The sequence below is a fragment of the Macrosteles quadrilineatus genome, unplaced genomic scaffold (genome assembly GCF_028750875.1).
Source record: "Macrosteles quadrilineatus isolate MER2022 unplaced genomic scaffold, UCM_ALF_1.0 Scaffold_1__1_contigs__length_201487025, whole genome shotgun sequence".
Classification (NCBI taxonomy): Eukaryota; Metazoa; Arthropoda; class Insecta; order Hemiptera; family Cicadellidae; genus Macrosteles; species Macrosteles quadrilineatus.
The window spans coordinates 12416623-12429120 of record NW_026542594.1 but is presented as its reverse complement, the minus strand read 5'-3'; the positions used below and the strand labels follow the sequence as shown (position 1 = coordinate 12429120).

At 36.4% G+C, this 12498-nt stretch overlaps 1 protein-coding gene across 1 annotated transcript; it reads left to right on the top strand.

The window, feature by feature from the left end:
- Window positions 1-861: 861 nt before the first annotated feature.
- LOC129004402 (arylphorin subunit alpha-like) lies at window positions 862-10730 on the top strand. Its single transcript, XM_054432977.1, has 6 exons — window positions 862-970; window positions 1755-1882; window positions 7824-8768; window positions 9120-9302; window positions 9447-9891; window positions 10262-10730. Exons 1-6 carry the CDS (start codon window positions 898-900, stop codon window positions 10651-10653), a joined length of 2166 nt encoding a protein of 721 aa, XP_054288952.1. The 5' UTR covers window positions 862-897; the 3' UTR covers window positions 10654-10730.
- The last annotated feature ends 1768 nt before the right edge of the window (window positions 10731-12498 follow it).

Below are 12498 nucleotides of genomic sequence, written 5' to 3'. Positions count from 1 at the left end.
CATTTGTCAACAGGGGACACGGTGCGACGCATGCTGCGCCAACATTTTAAGACTTTGCTTCAACCTAACTTATACATGAATTTGCCAAACATGACTCAGTTTGAAAACGTATAACCTTATCTATAGCATATCATAAATATTGTACATAACTTAACTTATCTACGTGTAGAGCTTGAACTTAGCCTCCTCTTAGAGAAGGTCATGCATGACATAGGCCTGGAAAAGTTGGGACGCTAAGCCACATAGTCAGGTCTAGCTAAACTAAGGGGTAAATGTTGCCAAGTTCATGGTTCATGGTCATTTCAAACTTGTCGAAACCAAGTTTGGTTGGCATTGATCAAATTGTACTATTTTATTGACCCTGACAAATAATAGGCTAAGCCATTGGAAGTTACTTTGATAGATATCTAGCCTAGTCCTGTAACCTTAAAACCATCTTAATGCATACATAACTCTTACACTCATCCTATGTAGGCCTAAAGCTACCTATATTTTATTTGGGTAAATATAAGTAATGCTTTGCAAGTGTTTAATTATTGGATGTGCATCTAATATTTCTAATTTGTTTTTATTTATGCCATTTTTATCAAAAAGGTGAGCTACGTAGTTTTATATAGTAGGTATGATATTTAAATCACAATTGCTGAATCTTCTACTAGTAAGCTTCTTAATTAGTTATCACAGTTTGTAGGTAGGTATCCAGCAGATGGATATGATAGTGACTAATGAAATGTTTCATGTACCTTGGATGTAAAACTTTAACTCTTACATCATGTTTCGTACAGGTTGCCAAAAGAACGGTCCAGGTCGTGTCACTGAAGGTCGCCGAGGGAGTGATAAGACTGATAAAGAGCACTATAAGTAGCTGCTGCTGCCGAGAGGTAGGCACTGTTCACCATGAAGGTCACAGCCCTGCTTCTGTGTGGATTGGCGCTCGCCTCCGCTGCCGCTAACGGCAACGGCCAAAACGGTAGGTACAAACACTACTAATAAACATCTACGTTAACAGCATTTCATTTCATAAAACCATAAATATAATTTTGTTTTATTTTACAACATTGTTCGTAATTTTGTCTAAATTGCACGATTTTCTTTACATAGAAGTGTTTAAGTAATTGTCTAAACTCAATAAATTATTATACACAACACAATAAACTTTTATATATTATATAACCTAACTAAACCAATTTATTTGTAAAACTATACCACACCACAGTATATAAATTGACCTTAATGGGTTTGCATGTTTATAAATTGACTAAAAAGTCTAGTACAGCTTTTTTTATATGAGTATATTTATAGTTGTCCGTATAATGAGCTACACCTTTGAGTATACAAGTGTAATCGGCATGAATACTCAACGCTTTTCGTATCATCAAGTACATTTTACTTGTTAATTGTAGGATTATCAGTCCAACTTTCTTTACTGTACTGCAATAATATTTGTAAGATAAATCTATCCGACTCAAATGTTACTTATTAATTATTTCTTTGTTGATCATGAAAATAATACAAATACTCTATTATATTGGTTAAACTGTTCAAATACAGGATAGGTAATGCAAACAAAGTGTTACCAAAAATCCAAATCAAACTTATTAAAATAAACAGTTAACTTAAAATAAACCTATACTTAAACTAATTGAATTGTGTTCTTCAGTATTCCAAAATCAATAGCTAATGTATAGTGTATATGCTGTAGAAATCCCTGTGTTAAAAACTTACGTATCATGTGTCTATTTTTTTCCTTTCAGGCAACCAAAATGACGACCAAAAGCAACAGAACCTGTACAAGCTGTTCGTCAATGTTCAGCAGCCCAACTACAACCAGGAACAGCAGCAGATCGGCAACAACTTCAACTTCAACGCCCAGAACTTCAACGTAAGTGTAATGCTAAACTGTAATCCCAGTTTTATTTAATATTTTATTTTTATACATAAACAAAAATTTTTATTACTATTATTGTAGAAAATTCATAAAATTTACACGGTCAAAGCTTTAAAAGTAATCATGTTTTAAACTTCTCAAACTCATAAATATCTACGAGGGGTCTTAAAATGTATCTTATTTTTGGTAATTATATAATTCCATGATTTCTAAGCACTAACGTAGATATACTTAACAATAATAATTGGTCAAATAATCAATTAAGTACCATTTTCCTATCTCGTATTGTCAGTTATTGCTTTGTTCGCATAGGGAAAGTTGAGATTTTACCCTGTATGTATTTGCAATTAGGAATTTCCCTGAAGCACTAAAGTATACTATGATTGAAGACTAGAAAAATATAATTATTTTTTATATACGATTTAAGTCTTCTTTAATAAATTGAAACATAATAATAATAATATTCTTTATTGCTTTTAGCTATTTTTATATCGTATAGCAACGTTATTATATAATAATTAAAAATACAATAACTAACATAGAGGGTTTTTTATCTAATAACACAATTCATCTTTCATACAAAGCTAATGTTATCTAACAAAAACATCGGCTTTTTAACTTCTTTTTAAAATCAAACCTTAATACTTGTTTAATGAAATGTCAATAAATAGTGAATAAGATTAAATATTTCAGTAAAACTCCAATCAGGCAAATGGAAATTCGAGAGTTTGCAGGTTTAGTGCATCGGATGGATTTGAAAGTTAACTGTGTAAAATATATTTTACGCATAGGCTGAAATATTTTTGGCTGTGGGTGTTTTGTCATATTTAGAATCTAAAGATTTATATGTATCGAACCTCAGAACCGACATTTTAATTATTTTATATTACACCATCCTAAATTTAGAAGTGTCATAAGCCTTTTTTTTAACAAATTTGAAATAAAAACATTTCCTTTTAGCACTTTAAAGTTGTTTTATATTCTCCACTGTAAGGTTCAAGTTCCTAAGTGTGCTGATTGTTAAATTTGGGAATCCAAAGATCAAATTACCTAATTCTAAAATAATAATCGTATTACATTCTGAACTTGTAAAAGATTTTTTTCTAATGCAATATAAACTACATGTTTTTTTTATATAATAGGTTTAGAAAAATGTCTATTTACTTTTTACAGATAACAGAAATAATTCAACCTTATATAGCCTACTGTTATTAATTTTTTAAGTAAAAAAATTATGAGTGTGGCAAAATGTCCTGTATGGAGGAATACCAAAGAATTTAATAAACAATTTTGAATAAGTGTAGGGTAAGGGAGGTTAAGTGTACGCACTTAGTGCATTTTTTGCTGTAAATGACCAAGTATAAGGTATATGAAACTCAAATTTTCACACAATATGCTTTAGTTATTACCTATCAAAAGTACAAAGTTTTGTACATTTATATAAAAATATAAGTTAATAAAAAATTATTTAGAAAAAAATGCCATTTGCGTACTCTTGGGCTCCCGGGAGGGTAAGAGTACGCGGATGATGGGCTAAGAGTACGCACTAGCAGTGATCACACACAAATGGTCCGCTGCCTTCATAAGAGGAGCAAGTCTCATGCCACCACACATTGCAGATTCCACACTGGATCCAGTCTTCAACAAAAGATTCTCCGCATCCACCGCAGACGGTGACGTCTTCTTGAGAACTCCTGTCTTGGGAAGTTCCCGGTTGGGCTGAACTTGAGCATGGTTGATCAAGGCGTAGGATTTTTTTGGGAATAACGTCTGAAGGTTCTTTTTTGATAACCTTGTTCTGCTTAATAGGTGTGCTTTTCTAAATTTTTATATTAACTCCCTTTTTCTTTAGGCTCGCAGGGTTATTTTTAACTTTTTCTGTTTGAAATCCTTTAAAAAGGCTTTTTTTCGCAACCTTATTAGCTTTAATTCTTTCAATTTTTTCCAATTTCTCTTTCTCTAGGTTTAGTTTGACCTTTTCCTTGTTCTCTAACTTAGCTTTAAAAGGTGAAGAAGTAATTATTTCTGATTTTTGAGATGGGCGTTTGCCTTTCTGATCTGGCATGACCTCTCGTTTTGGCAAAGGAAGTAACAAATGAATGGACTTTTTTATAGTTGAACTTTGAGTCGAACTTTTGATTATCTGTGCCTCAGGTACAAGTTCCAGTGGGTCTGCAGCTTGCTGTCCCTCAGGTGACTCGATATCCAATGGTAGGGCTAAGTCTTTGTCTGGATTACTGGCATCAGTCACTTGGTCTTGGAGGTTTGCTGTCTCATCTTCATTTTGGCTTTGAGGTTGTTCAGTGACAAGGGATGGGGCAAAAAGCTCATCATCAATGATGTCTGGATTAAAGGGTTCGATACCAGTAACTTTAAATCCTTTTTCAGCGAGCTTTATCTTGGCTGTTGCTGAATAAGCTTCTTTGAAAATGCCAGCTACATCTCTCAACTTTATCACTTCACCAGGATGTTGAACAAGCCATTTTTCCGCTTCAGTTGAAAATGCTGATTTGAGTGGGCCATAGAAACACTTATCGAGAGGTTGGATGATGTGGCTTGCATGAGGTGGAAGAGTCAAAAATGTGACATTGTTCTCTCGGCAGTACAAAATTGCCTGAAGGGAACAGTGTGTAGAGTGATTGTCAGCGATGAGTAAAACAGGGTCATCAGCAGATGGTTTTGTATGCTGCACAAAATGTTTCAGCCAATCAAGAAATAGATCGGAGTTCATATATCCAGTGTCCGTCACAAGTCTCAAAGTTCCAGGAGGAGCATCTGTGAAAAGAGAAGGATTCATTCTTTTTCTTGGAAAAATTAGTGCAGGAGGCACAAAAACTCCAGTTGCACTCATGCAGCACACTGCTGTGACTGTTATTCCCCGCTCAGCACTTGCAATTTTGCAAACTGTTTTTTTACCTTTAGGCGTCAATACCTTTGGAGTCCTACTAGGGACTGTCGACAACCCTGTCTCATCAACATTAAATTTCCTGTGAGCAGGAAACTTTTTTTGAATGCAACATTCTTTCAAATTATCATAAAACCTAGACACCTGAACTCTATTGAAACCAATTGCCCTAGCCATACTACAATTTTCAGGTGCCCTAACAGAGAGGTTGTTTCTTTTACAAAAAGATTTTAGCCAATCTTTGCCAGCCATTTTTTTTTCTTGATTGAACCGTTCAGAAACACCATTCATTTGAGCGTAGTCAAAAGCAACTTTCATTATGTGTTTCCTAGTCAATCCATAAAATCTTGAGTCAAGGTCCCTGCAATGTTGAGCTAGCTCACGCTCCATCTCATCAGTCAAGGCCTTCTTGTATCTCCCAAGTGACTCTGCTACTGTCCCCTGCAACAAGCACACAGTTTAGCCTAAGCTATAGATATTAATTAGTGATCCGTACAGATGTCACAAAAGTGATAAAATCCACAAACAATGTCTGTAAAAACGACAGGGTAGCGCAAACAGGTCCCTCCGCAAAAAAAAAAACATTGTTGACTGGGCCAGTATGAGCGATGTTCACAAACTTTCTGATTATAGCACCTTTATACCATCTAGTACAGTAGCTTATAAGTAATAGTGGCAAGGACTTTGGCTGAAGAAAAATAGCTAATAACTTACAGTTTTCAGCCTTTTTCGCAAAGTGCACTCGTTGATCCCCAACTCTCGAGCTACTTCCCTCTTGCTCTTCCCAGCTTCTAGTTTTCGTTTAGCTTCTTCCAAGGTCTCAGCGGTTAAAAGTACTCTGTCGGTTTTTCTTTTGTATGGAGCCATTTTAAAGAAAACAGTGAATCTGAAAAAAAGAAAATGTTACTAATTTATTGCTAAATAACGAAATTGAACAGATTGACAATTTGAGTTGATTGATCTCCAAACAAGAGCAGATTGATTTTTTTATGTAGCAATCGCCGACAGGGAGGATAAGAGTACGCAGTGTGGGTAAGAGTACGCAGTGCTGCGTACTCTTAGCCTCCCAGACCATATTTAAAAAAAATGTCACTAGGTGCCAGCACCTGTCAGCAACTGACTCAAAACTTACATCGTTCGATTCCTAATTAACTATTCTAAGCTACTATGTGGGACAAAGGAATCTACAAGCTATAATCAGGTCACAAAATCATAAGTTCTGTGTTCAAAATATTACATGCCAAAGTATAAAAACTGCATTTTACCTTGTCAAATCCAAACGAAGACGAGCTGAACTTCGGCGTGATGGCGGCTTCCTTCTTCGTTGGTGGCACACTGAACTAGCACAAAACTAATTCCCTGCAGTGCTGCCAACTGACCAAAAAATCCCTGCGTACTCTTACCCGACCGCGTACTCTTACCCTCCCTTACCCTACTTCAACCAAAAACTCGTACATTATTTTTAATAGCCTAAGTGTACCTCAACCCAAAACACATATACTATTTTGAACATATATATTTACTTATATACTAGTGGCTTGTAGGGACATAAGTCCCTAAAAAGCTCAATAATATAAAACAATTTATTCCTAAATTTAAACAAACAAAGAAATATATTATCACTGTGTCAGAATATATATCCCTGTACGCCATATCTTTTGTGTAGAAAACAGTTTGTTGTTTGTCTTTGTTTGCCTTTGATGATGTTATTTTCAATAAATCATTTGAATAAATACATAGCTTTTACCTCTGATAAAGACAGCAAACATATAATTGTTTTTGAATAAATGATGGTTTATTAAGGTAGCTTTGGTCTTGTGGTTGATTGTCATAAAAAAGACCTCCTGATTGGAACTTAGGAAATTGTCTTCGTCAAATAAGAAAAGGCAAATAAAGGTGTTTTTAGGTAAGCTTAGTTCTTTGCCAAACCCGCTAAATTAGCATCCTTACCCAGTTAATAATTCTAAGTTTATACTTCTTTTGTTTGGGTTTATTAGTGTAAAGTAAAGGCATCCCATTGACCAAACTTAACCCTAGATTTCTTCTGATCAACATAAAAAAACTACAATTCGTAAAAGTTTATGTGGTGGTATTCCTCTTAAAGGTGCGATTGACGTTACATATTCTATCAAATTAAGCCTAATCATTTGGCTGATTCTTAACTCTTTTGCGAGCAACAGACAGTACCTGTTTAAAATCTCCAAGCATATTGTTTTTCCTCCCATTCGAACTTGTCATAGTACTTACTTAATTAACAAATATATATTTCCCGTACGAACCTATTCCATCTTTATTTCTAGGTTATTTTCTAAAGCCATTGAGGTTATTCATTCCACTTCATACAAAGTATTGATTAAACACTACAATAAATCTTAAATTTAAAAGAAAGAAAGTGTAGAATAAATCTAGAACATATTTTTTGAAATAAAAACAAAGCAGAAGTGTTCCATTTAATCTTGAATCGTTAATTATTTAGTCAATGTGGTGGTTAATGGTTATTTAATGTTAAACGTTAAAAATACACAAATTTGAAAAGTTTCACAGTACGTAACTAAAAAGTCTTAATTTTTACAGGTAACGTTATCCCTGGTTTTATATAGTACGTTGCAGAATTGACTGGCAATTAAGTAATCCGAATGTTAAAATTGCTTACTGGCTTGATGATAATTGATAAATCACGATCAGCTGTATGAAGTAAACAAAAATCAGCAGTAAAATTGCTTCTAATGCTATTCTTATGGAAAACATTATACGTTATATCTCGTTTTCTGGCAACTTTATGGGAGTTATGCTATTTTTCCCGAGTCCCTGGGGTCAAGACCTTTAATTTAAGACCCCTCCCACTTTTCTGCGACTTACCAGACGTCCACAATTTTCTGGTAAAAATTTGGTCTTACAGAATTATATATAAGGATATTTTATTATATACAGCAAGCATAAACTAAGGACATTATATAGTATTCGGTTGTTTATAAAATAGCTCAGTGCAATATATCATTATTGATACTGATGTATGCCACTTGGTTTCAGAACGCCTACGCCGTAAAGCAGTTCCAGAATGCATACAAGCAGGGTCTGTTGCCCCGTGGACAAGTGTTCAACTACAACAACCCCAACCAGCTCCAACAGGCCATCCAGCTGTTCGACGTCTTCTACTTCGCCAAGGACTTCGACACCTTCTACCAGGCCGCTTGCTGGGCCCGTGACCGCGTCAACGAGGGACAGTTCGTCTACGCTCTGAGCGTCGCCATCGTCAAGCGTCAAGACACCCAGAACATTCCTCTGCCTCCTCAGTCCGAGGTCTACCCTAACTTGTTCGTCAACGCTCAGGCTATCCAGCAGGCCCAGAACAACAAGCAGCAAGGTCAGAAGCAAGCCACCGTCCAGTCTAACAACACCAACAACTACGTCCAGAACCAGCAACAGAAGCAACAGCAGCAACAGCAACAGCAGCAACAGCAGCAGCAGGGTAACCAGAACCAGTTCCAACAGCTGTTCAACAACCAGAACCAGAACAACCAGAACTACGACAACGAGAACCAGGCTAACCAGTACCAGAACCAGCAACAGCAGAACCAAGAGGGTCGCGTCGCTTACTTCAGCGAGGACATCAACCTGAACCAGCAGTTCGCCAACCAGCAGATCTACAACCCCACATGGTTCAACCAGCAGAAGTACAACCAGAAGAACCAGAACGCCAACCAAGGCGAGAACTTCTACTACTACCTGCAACAGGTTCTTGCTCGTTACAACCTGGAGAGGTACGCCAACGACCTGCCTAACGTACAGCCCTTCCAGTTCAACAAGAACGTTCAACCCGGCTACAACCCCCAGCTGCAGTACCACAACGGACAGGCCGTGCCCGCCCGCCAGAACAACGCTAACATCAACAATGCCAACAACAACTACCTTCAGCAGCTGCAGAACATCGACAGGCGCATCGCTGACGCCGTCGACAGCCAGCAGGTCAAGAACGTATGTACTCTATACTGCTTTTATTTTGTATTCTAATAATATTGAACTGTGGGTTAACTTAACAATGGCTAAAAAATGTCCATCTAAATTTTATATAAGAATCATGTTTAAAAATTGCTTAAGTAATTTAATCAAAGCCTCAATGTAAGTGCTTGTCCTATAGGCCAACACCAACAAAAAATAAATGTAAAGAACGGTCAAAGAATTATGTATCCAATTGTTTGAGGGCTCATTTCTTTGCATATTTCTGTGAACGTAAGAAAAGTATAATATTCTATGGATAAGTATTTTTTGTGTGTTATGTTATATTAAAATACCAAACAATTTTCTGATTATATTTTTTATTTACAGAACCAGGGTGGTAAACAGGCTCTGAATGCTGAGAATGGAGTTGCTATCTTGGGTAACATTGTGCAGGCCAACGAGAACTCTGTCAACAACCAGTACTACGCTGCTAACAATGGCCTTTACGGATATTTTGACGTCTTCAGGAAGGTGGTCGGAAGCATTGTTGACCCCAACAACAAGTACCAGGTAAAATAATTTTCATTACAACTATTTGTTATTTTGCGTATGCTAATGTGGGTTGATAAAATATTCCATAACCATGGCATTGAGTAAAAATAGCTTTTTTGTGCTTTTTATTTATCTACTATAAGAACCAAAATTTAATTCTAGAACGCTCCCGGTGCTGTTGAGACCAACTCTGCCGCCCTGAGGGATCCCGTCTTCTACCAGGTCATCGCTCGCATCGTCAACTACTTCCAGAACTTCAAGAACCAACTGCAATCCTACAAGCAGGAGCAGATCAACTTCAACGGTGTTGAGGTCAAGGCTGTGAACGTTGACCAGCTGGTTACCTATTTCGACAACAACGAGGTTGACCTGTACAACGCCATCAACTACCAACAGGGAGAACAGGCCGAGAGCTACCAATTCAAGGCTCAGCAGCAACAACTTAACAACAAGCCCTTCAACTACCAGATCCAGGTCAACAGCCAGCAGGACACTGACGCCGTCGTGCGAGTCTTCATCGGACCCCAGTACGACGCACAGGGCAACCAGTACACTCTGGAGCAGGCTAGACAGAACTTCGTTGAGATCGACCGCTTCGTCGCCCAGCGTAAGTTTCATAACTCACTTAGAGAAAAGCATTTAATAAACTAATTTAAATTAAGATTAAACCATTGACTATTGGATACAGAAGTTGTATTAATAGTCAAAGATTAAACCCTTCGCATTAATAGAATCAACTTTATTGTAATACTGAATTATCTTTTTCTTGGTTTTTTCTCATTATCGTAAAATGTTTATCGTTTCCTTAATAGAGAATTACAGTTTCGGAAGTTAAAACTAAAGCGACAATCATCGGCGTCAATCTTGGCGAACTTGTACAGACAAAGACAAATTGACTTCCTTTTTTACGTTGTTTAACAAAACTGTAACAACTCTTAATACTGTGAGAAACTAAACCTCGGTTGTTTTGTTTTTAGTGAAGAACGGCCAGAACCAGATCCAGCGTAACTCCCAGCAGTCCACCAGGTTCGTCCAGCAACAGCCCAGCACTCGCGCTCTGTTCAACCAGGGTCAGAACTACTACAACCAGACCCAGCAGCAGCAGCAACAATACACTCTGCCCCAGAACCTGATTCTCCCCAAGGGTTCCCAGAATGGCCAGCAGTACGTCTTCGTCGTTGCTGTCAACCAGTACCAGCCCAACAACAACCAAGACAACAACCAGTACCAGAACCAGCCCAACGACAACCGTCCCCAGGGCTTCCCCTTCGACCGTCAGGTCCAGCCTCAGAACTTCCAGCAGGCTAAGAACATCTTCTTCCAGACTGTCACTGTCTACAACCAGAACAACGACAACAACCAGTACTGAACACTTGGAGCAGTAACAATGCAATCCATCTGTGATTAAACGTGATTAACAACAATAAAATGAACGTTTGACTCTAATTTATTCTTTTCAATGGTATTTTGTAAAACCTCGTCACCAACTTATTTTCGCAGCAAATCAGTAACTGTTGAACCTAATTTTATTCAACACGTTCTCTACCAGCTATCAGTCACACTGATCTTTATCTGAGGCCTGAGAGTACTCGGTTGCAGAGAATTGGCATAATGGAGAATAAAGATGTCATGTATAAGAAATAGTTAAATAAAAATATAATGTGGCAAATGCAAATTTATTTTGTGTGCAGGTATGTTTTTATTTCTTTTGTATATCTTTTTTCCAATACAGTTCGTATCTTAAGACCTATGTGATTTACAGACTTTCATCCCACGCAGTAAATAAACATGTGATTGGAATCTCTTCTATTTGTTGATTTTCTGTTTATATTTCGTTTTCATTTTGTCACTATAACGGCAACCCATATAAGTCCCATGTTATTTTTTAAAATTTTAAATTAAGTTGTTTGCTTATTTTTAAAAATATTTTTATTTATAAACGGATTACGTACATTTACAGTAAAATATATTTTTAACAATATGCGTAGATTTTCCCTGCGATGAGAACAATATTTTCAAAAATCATTCTTGCCCATTATATATGATGGATTAACCAAAAATTATTCCTTAAAGAACGTCTAAATGCAATAAAAATAAATTGATGTATTATGACAGCTGCGGCATATTAGTTCTGAATAAGCTTCATATTTGGAACGATTAATAGTTATAAGTCATTTTCTTTACCAACAAAATATGCCAAATAAACTCGATAACTATAAACGAATAATGCCCCTGCCGCAGCAAATCTGTAGACAAAGAAAATGTCTATTTACCTGACTGGATTTCTACAAAAACATTTCCTTAAAATTGTCAGATTTAACATATTGAAATAACATAAATTTTAATGAGTACTTAGGTTTGCTGCTACCTTCAATAAATGTGTGTTATTTAATGAAACGTTATTAGCTTAACATTAATAAACTATTTTGTCATATTTGATTAAAATAGTATCCATCAACAAGCAAACTACAACAGTGTATTTATTCCCCATAAGAATAACATGGGAATTTGTGATTTTTACTTTCTTGGAATTGTCCCTCGAACCATTAGCACTAAAGGATTATTACTCATCCATTTAAACTAATACTATCATGAGGTACTTTTAAAACTAGGGAGTTCTTTTTCGGACACCCGGATTTCAAATAATTTATCGGCACATGCAACCATTTCAAATAACTTATAATCCTTATATATAATTCTTTAAGACAACATTTTTGCCAAACAATTGAGGACGTCTGTAGGTCGCAGAAAAGTGGGAGGGGTCTTAAATTTAAGGTCTTCACCCCAGGGACCCGGGAAAAATAGTAGAATTCCCATAAAAATGCCAGAAAACGAGATATAACGTAAAATGTTCTCCATAAGAATAGCATTAGAAGCAATTTACTGCTGATTTTTGTGTACTTCAATACAGCCGAACATGATTTATCATCAAGCCAGTAAGTAGGCAATGTTAACATTTGTATTACTTATTTGCATTGAGTTTGTTTATATCGTTGCTCCAGCATAACCGATGATAATTTTCTTGTACACGTTAATAATTTTTATAATCTATCGGAAAGTGATCGAAGACTAAAGTTAAGCCGTCGAGTTTTGGCTGAAATTGTTGTGCTTCTTAGGGGTCTTTGTTGATCTTGATAAGATCGAACGATTTGCTATGTAGCGGCATTTTTAAAACACTCCTGCTTCTGTTCTTGTAAAACTCCGGAAAATTCAT

Excerpts from the sequence above, each read along its gene's own strand:
- LOC129004402 (XM_054432977.1), top strand. The coding sequence starts at position 898 with ATGAAGGTCACAGCCCTGCTTCTGTGTGGATTGGCGCTCGCCTCCGCT. Across the intron at positions 1,883-7,823 it reads TCAACGCCCAGAACTTCAAC|AACGCCTACGCCGTAAAGCA; the intron begins GTAAGTGTAATG and ends ACTTGGTTTCAG. Across the intron at positions 8,769-9,119 it reads ACAGCCAGCAGGTCAAGAAC|AACCAGGGTGGTAAACAGGC; the intron begins GTATGTACTCTA and ends TTTTATTTACAG.